Here is a 12,880-nt window from a genome sequence, read left to right on the forward strand (position 1 = left end):
AAGTCTCATGTGATTCAGCTGATATTTAATTACAAGGAACCCAGGTTCTTACACGAGGCAGGAGATGGGAGCCAGCAGTTCCCCACAACAAGCCATTCCGGCCTGAGTGGCTGAGGCTAAGCAGATGGGGACACGTGGAACACATAGGTGGGGCGGGGGCTCTGGCACAGTGTGTCCTGCCCAAAGCTGAGGGTAGTGGCCACTGTGGATCTGCCCCCTCGGCTGGCCCAGGCCTGCCGTCACTCCATGAGGCGGAACTCTGTCTCCTGCGGTCGCATGTTGGGTAACACATACAGAGCCACAGCTGCAAGAGCCAAGAACACCATAGGCTTCCACATCCCAAACATGTTCTGTGGGGACCAAAGACAAATGGTGAGTGCCTAGCCTTCTGAACTCCTCCCTAAGCTAGAGATCCCCTGCCTACTGGTGCTGGAGAGATACCTCAGGAACATCATAATGGTCCAGTCTCTCTTATCTCCTGGGTAACCGCTGCAGACGATGTGGGCTTAGTCCTGGCACCACTAGGTATCTGGAACAACACTACGTGGGTGCCCGGAGCTGGCTGCCCGTATTCATGCCCCGTGGGGTGAGAAGAACCAGCTCCTGCGTGTAGGAGCAAGCTCAGAAGCAGATTTCAGAGAATCCAAATGGTTGCAGCAAAGGATCAGATGCCATGGCAAGAAAAAGAGGGTAAATTTGGGCCCTTGGGAAATGCAGCAGCATCATTAAATGCTTGACGGAGGAAAAGTGAACTCAAGAGGATGATAAGACTCGGGGTGGGGGGGAGCGAAGAAAGTGCACCAGAGTACAGCAAACATGAGGTCCTGAGGCAGCCCAGACCGTTTGTGGAGAATGATGTCCTTGAAGGAGACTGAAGGAAGTTGGTCACTGGCCCAGGGAGGCAAACACCAGGGTCATTAAAACACCTCCTTGGAGAAAACAGAAGTAAAGAGCAGGCTGATGGCAGCCTGCTGTACAACCATTTGTACGTGACTGATGAGCTGGATGAGGGCCTGGAGAGGGACACTCTAGAGGCTCGCCCTCACCTGTAACTTGGGTGAAGGTAAGAAGGTAGCTGGTCACCCCTGAGGATGAGGTGAAGCTGGACGCAAAAGTGAGTACTTTGAAACCACAGGGGCAAGATTAAAAATAAACACAAAGCTTCATAGGTGAGAACAGTGGACAATGGACTAGATCTAACAGAGATGAATGGAAAATTCTGCCTTGGATCCAAAAAATCAACCGCAGGCAGAGAACGGGGAGAGAACGCTTAGCACATGCAATGTGCAAAGGGCTTTTATAAACAATACATGAAATAAGTTAGCGATGTGATATTAGTTATCAGAGAGCTAACGTGATCTGAGGCTGCACGAAGAGGCTGCCGTATGGTGTCTTCCTACTTACTTGGGAGCAACCAATGAAGAGAGATGATAGGGGGAAACAGGATTGGAATTTTATCTGATGCTAATATTAAGTCCTTAGAACTGATTCACAATTTACTGGCTGTATTACATAACCCCTCTATGCCTTAGTTTTATCACACGTAAAATGATAGCTACCTCAATGGGTTATTGTGAGAATTAAATGAGTTAATACTTAAAAGATGATTAAACAGTGCCTGGCATATAGTATGCATTATGTAAGAGTATGATCTTTTTATTATTTATGTGGTGTTTTATCATTTATAAAGTACCTTCATATAAATGAACTCATCTGTTCCTCACATGAGGAAGCCAGAGGATTTATCATCCTTTCCTTACATTTGAAGAAACTAATGTTCAGGTTATGCATTTTGCCCACTAGGACTAAGCTCTAAGAAACAGAGACAGACTCACCCAAGTTGTCTGCCCGCTTGTCAGCCACACTTTCTACTCTACTCTGCTGCCTCAGTTTCTGGATGGGAGCTGCATGCTGGGCCGTAGCCAGGCTCTGGGTATAACAGGCTCCTCCAAGAGGACGCTTACCCAGGAGTTCCTTCCTCTCACCCTGGTCAGGCCTGGCTGGGTTTGAGTTGGTGAAAGGTTATGGCTGAATGCTTTGGGTCTCATCCCATACGGACCCAGAAATCTGGGAGTGTACAGGGAGGAACAGGTACAGGGAGAGACCCCTCTCACCAAAGGGGTTAAAGACTGACGTGGTGAGTAACTGGAATGTCTAAAAGAAGAAAGGAGAAGGGTTGAAGAGGAAAAAAAAAAAATGAGGAGGAAAAAAGGCAGGACAGAAAAGGAAATAGTGATAAATGCTACCCACAAATGCTCCAGCGGTCACTCTGAACCTATGCAGTGAGCCAGCTACACTCCATTTACAGGGATGTTAGAAGAGAGGGTGGGGGAGGGGGAGGGGCAGGGGGAGCGTGGGAACGGAGCCAAAACAGGCCGAGAGGGAATAGTTTATGGGTTCTGGAAGGGCTCTACCTTGGGCCATAAGACTACATTCTACCTCCTAAATTTGGTGTCCTGCTGACAGATCAGATTACACGGACTGGTGCCCAGAATATATCAGTTTGGTTCCCTGAAAACACTGCATTTCTGGTTAGTGGAAACTTTTCACCAATACCACATTCTCTCCAGAAAGCCTAGCTTGGGAAGCCAATTACAATAGAATCTGACCCCCAAAAGGGATGTGGCATTCTTGTTCTGATTTTTTGGAGACTAGACTCCCCAAACCAGAGAACTTCTCAGTAGAAAGTATATAATATGATAAGAGTTTGATGCCAAGGCTGAAGGACGAATCGAGGTTGTCCTCATACAAATGACCTTTGGGGATCACAGCTCTCCAGACCTCTTCTCTCACCCAAGTGGGGAGGCAATGATTCCTTATTTTGCCATCCTGGGTAGTGACCGTAGTGAGAGCTTGGCTCTGGGGCTAAACAACGACAAAGAGCAGCCAGGCCAGCCTTGCAGTCAGACATCAGCTCATCAGAAAGTAGTCGAGGGAGCTTTGAAAGTAGCCACAGTGCTGGGGTCATTCAAATTTTTCCCAGCCAGAGTACAGAAACGCAAACTATGTCAATGGCGAGCATTCCAAGTCCGCACAAGTTAGGAAGACATTCTCCGAGATGTTATGGGCTTTGCAGTAGCCCAAGGAAAAGCCAGGGCTAAAACTCAGACCTGACTATCACCTGTTGTAAAATGACAAAAGCAAGAAGCAAGCGGCTCCAAGAAAAGGGAAAGAGGAGAGGCCAGGGCAACCTGCACCCTCCCTCTATCCCTCAGAAGGAGGGGACGCAATACCAGTACCTGCGTTAGGACGACGTCTCAGCCCACCAGCACCAGAGCAAAGCCGATATGACCACCAGGCCTACGAGAGGCAAGGAGAAGATGGGGGGATCGGGGGCAGGGGATGGCTGCAACATATCAAATGAGAAAGAGGCACGAGGAGAGACCAGAGATGAGAGATGGTATAAAAAGACATAAACACATGAATCCAACAGATAATGAAGATGATAAAACAAAGGGAAAAGAGAAAGAGATCAAGAGGTTAAACAACAGGTAAGCGAGAGCAGCGGTATTTCTTCTCCGCTACTCAGGCCTGGTTCTTCCCATGGGTTGCCTACAGGAGATGCAAAACTGCACGGGTTAAGCAGCGCCGTAGGTCCAACTCGGGGCCACATTTTTGGCTTGTCATATCCCTCCTGTATCTTGTCAAGCAAGGGTTATCTGCACCTAGACCTTTCTTGTAGGTCAGTAACTGTGGAAAAGTGAAGCTCCAGAGAGTAAAGCTGGGCTTTCCAGATGAGCAGGATGTCTACTTTGCCTGGGTCACTCTAGGAAGGGTAGCCTCCTGCCGGGCCACCTGTCCCTTTGTTAGCCGCATGTTCTGGCTGTTTTCCACCAAGTCTCAGTGTTCTGGGACATCCCTTAGGAGTCTGATGCTGTCGTTGTGAGACAAAACGCACTAAAACAAGCTAACAATGGAGAAGGGCTAGTTCTGACTGCAACCATCTTCCAGAGAGAAAATGAATTTGCAGGCGGTAACACATATGCCAGCAGAGCTGCCTGTAAAAGATGCAGGACCCACTGAGGCAAAGGGACACCTCCATACGCAGACACAAGGAATGTACTTGACTGTGATGCAGAAAAATCCAGTTTCGTGTTTAGAAAGCTGGCACATGAGGCAAGGAAATCTATGAGGCTCTGAACCAGCATGTGGCAGGGTATGAAGAATTCAAAGAAATAGAACACTGGGGAAGGGGCTGTGGTTATTCCTACTTTTCACGTCCTAAACAATGGTCCTCTGCCATGAGGTTGACAGAGAACTGTAACTGGGTCCTTAGCCAGTGCCGCAGACTGAACTGCTGAAAATTCCAGATAACCTTCGAGCTGACTGGGACATCCCACCACAAGAGACTTATTTTCTTCCCCTGTGTTTAAAAGGACAGAAAGAACCTGTACTGCAAACTGAGGACTTACTCAGGTACTACTCAAACCCTTCGGAAATCAGAGCCCCCAGTTAACTTCAACCAGGGCAGAGATTCAGCTAGTATGTTCCTGTATAGATGTACCAGTTGTTAAAATACAGAAATATTTTTGTACAGTTGGTACGTTACCCAGGATACTCCCACCCGACCTCTCCAGATCCGGTAACTAAGGGGTCAGGGCTCTCTCTGGCTGGTCTCCCAAGACTGGCCAACGGCCCTGCTGTATAGACGGAAACATTCTATCACTTCCGATCGGCCCTGGCCCCCACTCTCATGCCCTGTAATATTACATAGAGCCCGGCAGGCGACAGCAGCCTCTCCACACCTCTCACGGCAACAGAGGTCAGCCCTAATAGGGCACCTCGGGAAAGCAGGACTGGGTGACTTGCCCAGGCTGACAGAAATGCGTGGTGCGGTGCTAGGGGAGGGTGAAGAACCCTCCTGAAGTGAGTAGAGGGTTATTACCACATAAATGAAAGGAGGCAGGACTCCAACCAGCACGCCCCGGTTCCCAGAGAAGGTGCTCTCTGTGAGACAGTTCCACAGCCTTTCCCGCAGAGACTGCTCTCTCCAATCCCACCTCCACCTCCACTTTCCCCAGTGCGATGCCTCAGAGCTTGCTGGCCTCTACTCCTGTGGAAGTCCATCCAAGGGCTCGGTCACAACCGAACGCTGGGCACCTGCGCCCAAGAGCCCATTTCCCGCATGATCCTGCCTTTGGCTGTGGTTACCTTTTTGCTCTCAGAAAGCTTGAGGGGTTTGCTTTCCTCTGAAGCTTCATCTGCCTCCTCCTCTTGGTCGTCTTCTTCTTCCTTACCCTCCTGGCTGTGGAACTCTTCATATCTCTCCTCCTGATCTTCTTTGAATTTAACCTCTCTAGGACCTGATGGCTCAGAAACTAGTTCATCCCAGGACTCCTTTGTTTCGTCCTCAATTGCCTCCTTCGTTTCCTCTTCTATTTCCTCTTTCCTTTGATCGTCCAAGGCCATGTGGCTGGCCTTGTAGTACAGCACCACCTCCAGACTCTGTGGGGCGGAGGCAGTGCAGGATGGGGGATGCTGTTACCCGGGAAGATGCCCACCCTCATGACGATGCTTAACTACCTCAAGAAAACACGCTGCTTCACACAGTGCACAGACAGCACTGTGTCCTGGGACTGAACTGATGTCCCGCGCACAGTGTAGAGGGTAGCCACACCCAGCCTCTCTGGACCCGCACCACATCTATCTGGCCATTAGCCATTTCCAACCGTTCCCAGAGCTAAAGATTCTGCACCTCAGCTGCTGCTTCCTACCCCTGCCTGGTGACCCCCCATTTTATCCAGTCCTCTTCCACCTATATGTACACAGCTGCTTTGAGTAAATCCCTCTCTTTCCATCCATTTGGTCCTTCTCTTGGGCATGTGACCCAAGAAGAACAACAGGGGCCCCAGAAAATTGCACTGGTCTAACTGAAACAGTCATCCAGTCTAGAGGCTCTAGATCTGAGTGGTCTGTATTCCACTCTCCCCTTGACCTCACAGGAAAAGGGAGTACCAAATTGCTATTAAGATAGAACTACTCTGGACACATTAGAGATCCCAGAAGCTTCTCTACAAATACCTTATCTGGTCGGAATGGTGGTGAAGGTGATTTTCCTTCCTAGGATCCCCTTTAACTTTCTGCTTATCTGGCTACCAAGGTTACTACTCACCTTTCTGGTCTCAAAGCTGACCTCAGAACTCTCCAGGCTTGGCTTGGCCACCTTTTTACTTTTAACCCCATTGGCATTCTTGTTCATGTTCTTATTGCCATTCGTTCCCTTGGTTTCTTTGGTAACAGAGGACCTCTTCTCTTTGAGCTGGTGAAGCTCTTCCTGGCAGCACTGCAGCTGCCCCTCCAACTGCTCCTGCACAGCCAGGAGCCGCCCCTGCTCATCCACGCTAGCCTGGTACTGTAGCTGCAGCTCCCGCAGCTTGGCCTGCAGTTCTTTGATCTGTTGGTAGTGGAGGCCCAGTTATCCACAGCTAGGCCTACGTGATCAGCCTGGCCCCTGCTTCAGAAATTTCCCTGCTAAAGCCCAGGGGGACGTAGATAATACAGAAAACATTACACCGTTGAAAATGAGCCTCTAAAGCAGTTTTAGAGGTTCTCCCTAACTTGAGGCACTTGATGATTTACATCTAACGTGATCAAAAAAGGATGACTAAAATTATGTTTTTACTGTGAACTGTCAGGGGAATGACAAAAGGGCTAACCCCTTCTGAACCGTGGGGCTTTATTACATAGTTGTTTTTGATGGGAACTCCTACTTTGCCCAAGCTATTTCTCTAATAGGAACAATCATTACTATAGGAACTGTGTTGTATACTCCTGAGACTGGACCTGGGCTCCTGCACCTCACTCTGGAAACAGAGGCAAGTGCCAACCCTGCTCCCTACTCCCTGGTTTTGTCTTTCCTGGCTTCTGGCAGCACATCACGGCCTCCCTGGGTAGGTACCAATACTAAGCAACCTAGGCCCACGTGTTTCTTGCTCTCTGAGCCTCTCCCATGTGTACAGTGACCCCCACTGGACAGAGGACTACTCTTCATCAGAGACAATGCCCTCTGTCCCATTCCTAGTGGATGCAGAACACCCTGCTTGGCATTATGAGAGATCCAGAAGAAGACACAGCCCTGTCCTTGAGGTGCTTACAATCTAGTTGAAGAGAAGAGACAAGGTGGAATACACACAAACTAAAGAAAATTGGAGGTAAAAAAAATACAACTCTACAGAAGTGCTCTAGGACAAAAGAGAACAGAAGTGGCAAAGGGGGGAAAAATCATTCAAGGAGTCTTGATGATCAGTAAATCCCAGCATAGTGGGCGTCTGAGAAATGTCCATCAGTGGCACAACACGCTGCCCAGCCTCTTGGGGTTCAGCCCCTGCTCTGTCCCTCTGACCAGGAGGAGGGCAACTGTACAGAGCTGGCAATGAGCTCCTGTCTCTCTCCTCAGCCTCTCTGAAAGGGCTCCGACCTCCTCTGGCTCTAGGGACTCCTACCTGAAACCCTGCCTCCCTGAAAGCAGTTACCTCGTGCTCCTCATTTTGGGAGGCAACGGTCTTCTCCAGGCATTCCACGTACTCCTTGAATTCCTTCTTGCAGGCATCCAGCTCTTCCTTCAGCCCTTTCTGCTTGTCTAGCAGGTTTCTCATCTGCTGCTGCAGCAGGTCGTGCTCCTCCTGGCTGAGCTGGTACATGGCCTGCACTCCCTGCTGCTTGATCAACACCTTGGCAACCGTGTCCTCAAAGCGCTGTGGAGGGCAGGGGAGTGATGACGGCACCCCGAGGAGCCCCTGCCCTCCGCCCACTCTCTTCGCTAGGCCCTTTCTTGGGTACAAAACAATGGCCGCAAGGATCTGAAGCCGCCCAGGGGGAATCCTGTATTTCTTCCCATAAAGAGCACCAGGACTGTGTTGATGAAAAGTCCTGAATCTTAGACCTCCATCCAGATGGAACATCTCCGTATGAGGCGGGCAGAGCACCTCATTTATTTCCTGTAAGTTACCCTGCTCAGCTCTGAGCCCGCTGCCCACTTCACCTCTTGTGCCCTTCCCCGTGACTTCTCTCTTAATAAGACAAGAACCTTCTTCCCCTATCTGACCTGACATCCGGTTACTTTTACCTCCATGTCTTCTGGGTCGGCAAGTTCGTCGTCCATGCTGCTGCTGACGTAACTCTTGTGACAAGCGTCAGAGCTACTGCTGGTGCCGTAACTCCTCCCATAGGACTCCCTGGTACCAGTGCTACTGTCACAGCTCTTGAGGGGGCTCTCTTCGCTGGCCTGGCTGCTGTTGTAACTCTTGTGATAGCTCCCGTTGTCATCGACGTTACAACTTCTGCGACAGTTCTCGTTGCTGGTGGTCGTGCTCCCCAAACTTTTCTTGTAGGACTCAAGGCTCATTTTTACAGAAGGGGACTGGACTTGGAGCATCTGCATCTCTTCCAGGCAGAGCTGCAAGTCGGCCCGCAGCCTCTTCCGCTCCTCTAGAAGCCGCTCCTGCTCCCGCTGCAGCAGCTGCTGCTCAGTCTGACCGGCCCCGTACAGCTCCTGCAGAGCCTGCATCTGGGCGATGATCATCTTGGACTGCCAGGAGTGGGTGGGGAAACATCACTGTTACTCTAGACACTGCGGTCCTTCTAGCTGCACCCCTCCTGGTGCAGATGTCTGAGAGCACAGGTCAGAGCACTGCACACCTACCCTCCCGTCTCACCACAGCCTAGATCTTTCACTTTGCCTACAGGTAACTGGCATGTGTCAATTTCTTGCTCACTGGAGAAAATCTCCCTGGGACAGATAGTCCACGATTTCTGGCCTCCCATTTCTGCTGGTTTCCATGCTCTGGTAACTTCCTCTCTCCCTGGAGCAGCACCGAGTGGATCTCAAGGTCACTCGGGCTCCCTCCCCTCCCCTCCCCTCTTCTCAGTTAGGTGTATCCATTATCCTGACCTCTGGGGCTCAGTCCCCTCCGCCACCCCCAATTCTAAAATCAGCACTGGCCTTCAATATGAGCATATGAAGAACTTCTTCCTCAGAAGATGCAGACTTGGAATCAAGGTCTCACCACAAGTCCCTGTCATAGTGAGGGACTCCTCCTGCCTCAATTCTGTATCTGGCCCCTGGGCATGTTTCCCAGGCCCTCGGGGCCTGGCTTCTTGGCAGCTGATGCCCAGGATGAGATCTGATTGGTTAAGGGAATATTTTATACCTGGTTCCTGGTATCTGCTATCCAGGCTGAAATCTGACACCCCTGGAATCTGACCAAATCTCAGTTTGGACTTCCACTATTCCCTACATCTATCTGCCTGTCTAGGCTAATATCTGAACAAATAGATTGAAATTGAATAAATTTCAATTTCAATAAATTGAAACTGTCTACCTGCTCTTCCTTGCCCCCACTGAGGCCTCAGACCAAATACATCTCCCAACCCTGAACAGACTTGTCTAGAAATCTCCTTCAGTGTGACCTCAGAGGCATGACCACTTGCTGGTGCTTGAGACCCATGGATTCTCTAGTCTAACACCTCTGACCTGGGTGTTATTGCCACAAAGTTCCAATGAAGACAGTGAGGTCAGTACCAAGAACCCCACATGCTGGGAATTCTTCCCTTGGAAATAAATGGCCTCAGATGTGCCTCATGTAGAACGCCAAAAGGTTACAGATTTTGGTCACTGGAAAGCTTACTTCTCAATTACCAACGAGTTCATGAGGAAAGGATGGCATGTTTAGAGTCAGTCCTAAGGAATCCAAACAAACACTAAGTTGATCTACTTCCAAATACGTCTGGAAAATGAGATGTTGAAGAGATTGAGTCAAATTATCAGGAGATCACAAACTTCCAGGTCATCTGGTTTCTAAGTGTTCACAGTGCTTCAACTGGGCATCCATCGGAGGGAGCAGCTAAGGCCGTACCTAAAGCCACATCTTAATGAGCCCCTGAGTGGCTGAGAGGGTGGAGCTTTAGCTTCATCCTTGCGCCTGGCAAAACAGGGCTTCGGAACTCTGACCCCTCTGTGGAGCCCCCTTTCCCTACAATGCTGTTGCCCCCAGAACTATCTCCCTGCCTCTTGCTATAGTTACCTTGTTATGACCACATTTTGAGGACTTAGGCCATTTGGAATCCTTCGGATTCTCCAACACTTCCCGGAAATCAGACTCCTTGAAACGTTGCAGCACTCCGTGCAGTTCTAATTGTTCTTTTAATACACTTTCTTGATCCTGTATCAGTTTTTTCTGCTCCTCCTGCATGCCTTGGCAGAGCATCTGTAGTTCACACAGGTCTTGTAACTTTGCAAGGAGCTCCTGACTCTGTGAGGCAGAGTGGAAGGAAGGGGGCTAGAACTGTGGTGGTTACACTGCAAGACCTCTGCCTCCTTCCTGCTCGGGACCCTTCCCTTAGGAGGGCTGGCTCTGCACAGCCCATCTGGGACAGGAGGGGAGTCTCTCTTTGGAGACCTGCTAGTTGAGTAGTAATGACCTCATATGTTTGGATGCATTTTGCAGTTTGCAAAGTGCTTTCAAGGACATTTTCTCCAGACGGACTGAATATCTAAATATAAAATGCTGGACAGATTCCAGAGTATAGGATGTATTTTAAGATTTAGAGCCCTAATCAGCTATATTGAACAGTTTTGTTTGAGGAGGTTGGTGAGAAAGTAAGGAGTGGTTGGTTAAGAAGAGAAAAAGTTCCATCCCCACCCTTTTACTTCTCCCAAGTAGTCACATCTGGGCAGCTCCTCACAGCTAGCAGCCGCCCCTGGCTGAGATTACCTTGTGGAGGAGACCAGATCTGGGGAGCGGGAACGTGAGCCTGTGCAGCTCTTCATGCAGCTGGCCCTGCTCCTCCTGCATCCTCCTCTGCCTCTCCAGGAGCTCGCACTGTTCCATTTGCAGCTGCGCCATCTCCTTCTGGCTGGCCTTGTACCTCTCCTGCAATTCTGTCAGTCTGAAGAGCAGTGCGTCACACTGTGGACGGGGCAGGGCGCGCAGGGGTGCTTACTCTGGGAGGCAGGCTCCCTGGCGCTTCTCTGCCCCGTGCGGTCAGCAGAGCACTCCGTGTTCTCTTACCTCTTGTGATTCACCAGGGTCTCCCACCCTGCAGTCACCTTAGACTGGTCACCCCAAGCCACACTGCGCCCATACAGGCCTAGATGCTGAATGAGAACCCCAGGAGGCTGCTCAGGACTGAAGTTTGGCTGTGCTCTAAATTTTGCCTACTAGTTCTCTCTGAGGGCAGTTTTCGAGGGAGGTTATAAGCGCCCCTCCCTTCTCATTTCCCCACCTCCATTTTCCTCTGGTAGATACCATTTTCCCACCCTGCAGGGAATTCTAGTTCCTGTTACTCTCCAGTTGTTTCTATAACTAATTATGCTCCTTACCAATAAGGACTTACTTTCACCCTAATTTTCCCCATTTTTGTTTTCACAATCAGCTTTAAGACTCTTTCGAGAAGTATGAGCTATTGCTGAATTGGGGTTGAGAGGACTAACTCATCCCGTGATTCCAAACACCCCAATCTTCTAATATCAAACTAATCTCAATGTTCTTGTAGGAGGAGAGGAGAGGCTGGCTCTGTATGCCGGCACGCTTCTCCCTTCCCATAGTTTCTTCCACTAGGAGAGAAAGCGACGAGCAAGTTATGGACCCCCTGGACCTCTAAACGGAGTGGGAGTGGTGGGGGGGGAGGGAAAGTGAGCCTGGGTGTAGAAAGGCAGGTGGACTATTGGGGCAGCCCAAATAACGTCCCCAGTTCTATGTCTTCTGAAGGCCTTTCCCTGGGGACATAGCCTACTGTTGGCTGTGGCAGGAGCTACTGAGTATTCTGGCAGAAGGCAACCAGCTCCACCATCTTTGGGACTCTTGTACCTTTTTTGCATCATGCTTCAACATTTTTCCATTTCCTGTCAGTGGTCAGGAGCTGAAAGTACTCAACAAGGTTAACTAAGAATGACTTGCATTTTACACACTATGGAAAAAAGGGTAAGTGAAGAAGGAAGGCCTTATTTATCACTACCAGAATTTTTTTACTAAAAGAAAGTGAGATAAGTATTCTGTTCAATTTAAAGAGGGTAAAATTCAAGTTTAGAATTTAACTACTCTGAAGTCACAGAATAAATCCTGAAAAAGCCTAGGTCCTTCTAATACCCAATCAGCACTCTGGGCACAGACCATGCCTCTTGACAAGAGCACCTACCATCTTCCTCAGAAAACTGGACCTTCTCTTTCCAGTTCTAACAAGCACAGTTGTGTATAGGGGCCTATGTATATGTTCTTTTCCGCGCATGACAAGATATCACTCAGTTCTAACAATAAGGTATAAATGTCTACACACATGAAATCACGTGTGAAATCTTCAGGTGTTCAGACTGGATCCAGAGGTATTGATTCTACTAAGCTGTGGCTTGGGCTCAAAGTCAAGGTCAAGGCAAAGTTTTAAAGTTAACAGCATGGGGCTCTGCCTCTGTTTTCTGCCTTTCCACATTCATCTGTGATTGGACAGGAAGTCCATCAAGCCTCTCGGTTGGATGACTTCATCTCTTGCCTCTATACCTCCTCTCTCCAAGGCTCAGGAGATCTCACCTCTCTTAATTACAATTACCTTATCAGCACACTTTCCCCTGTCCTCCGGGATGGAATGGGTGGTCTTGAGCTGCTGCAGCTCCTGCTGGCAGAGCAAGAAGTCCTGCTCGAGCTGATCATACACGTGCTTTTGCCGCTCCAGCGCATCCTTGCTGGTCTGGTACAGCCGCTTCATCTCCTGAAGCTGGGTGTGCATCTCTGCATTCTGGGGCAGGGGAGGCAGACCCCGCCATCATCCCAGAAGCCCCTGTGGCTGCACTCTCTCCTCTCAGGCAGGGACTAAAGGGTCCTGTCCTTTCCAGTTCCAATTTCATCCCAGTGGGGACTACGTGGGATGGACCAATCCCCCCCAGGCTCTA

General features: G+C 49.7%; 1 protein-coding gene and 1 long non-coding RNA gene across 3 annotated transcripts; one reads left to right on the forward strand and one right to left on the reverse strand.

Annotated features, from left to right (window-relative positions):
* Nucleotides 1–12,868, reverse strand: LOC114484848 (coiled-coil domain-containing protein 136-like). 2 transcript variants are annotated; one of them, XM_055082356.1, is made up of 8 exons: nt 12,541–12,868; nt 10,713–10,887; nt 10,023–10,250; nt 8,066–8,527; nt 7,473–7,694; nt 6,113–6,394; nt 5,152–5,445; nt 1–350 (listed from the first exon to the last, which is right to left on the reverse strand). In XM_055082356.1, exons 1-8 carry the CDS (start codon nt 12,666–12,668, stop codon nt 240–242), a joined length of 1,902 nt encoding a protein of 633 aa, XP_054938331.1. In that variant the 5' UTR covers nt 12,669–12,868; the 3' UTR covers nt 1–239. The 2 variants fall into 2 exon arrangements, with proteins under 2 accessions (XP_054938331.1, XP_028339737.1); XM_028483936.2 differs by having other exon boundaries at nt 10,713–10,907.
* LOC114484849 (uncharacterized) lies at nt 284–7,466 on the forward strand. The gene is made up of 3 exons (XR_003678214.2): nt 284–372; nt 6,754–6,890; nt 7,022–7,466. It is a non-coding gene; the product is annotated as an uncharacterized lncRNA (long non-coding RNA).
* Nucleotides 12,869–12,880: the final 12 nt, after the last annotated feature.

The sequence above is a fragment of the Physeter macrocephalus genome, unplaced genomic scaffold (genome assembly GCF_002837175.3).
Source record: "Physeter macrocephalus isolate SW-GA unplaced genomic scaffold, ASM283717v5 random_97, whole genome shotgun sequence".
Classification (NCBI taxonomy): domain Eukaryota; kingdom Metazoa; phylum Chordata; class Mammalia; order Artiodactyla; family Physeteridae; genus Physeter; species Physeter macrocephalus.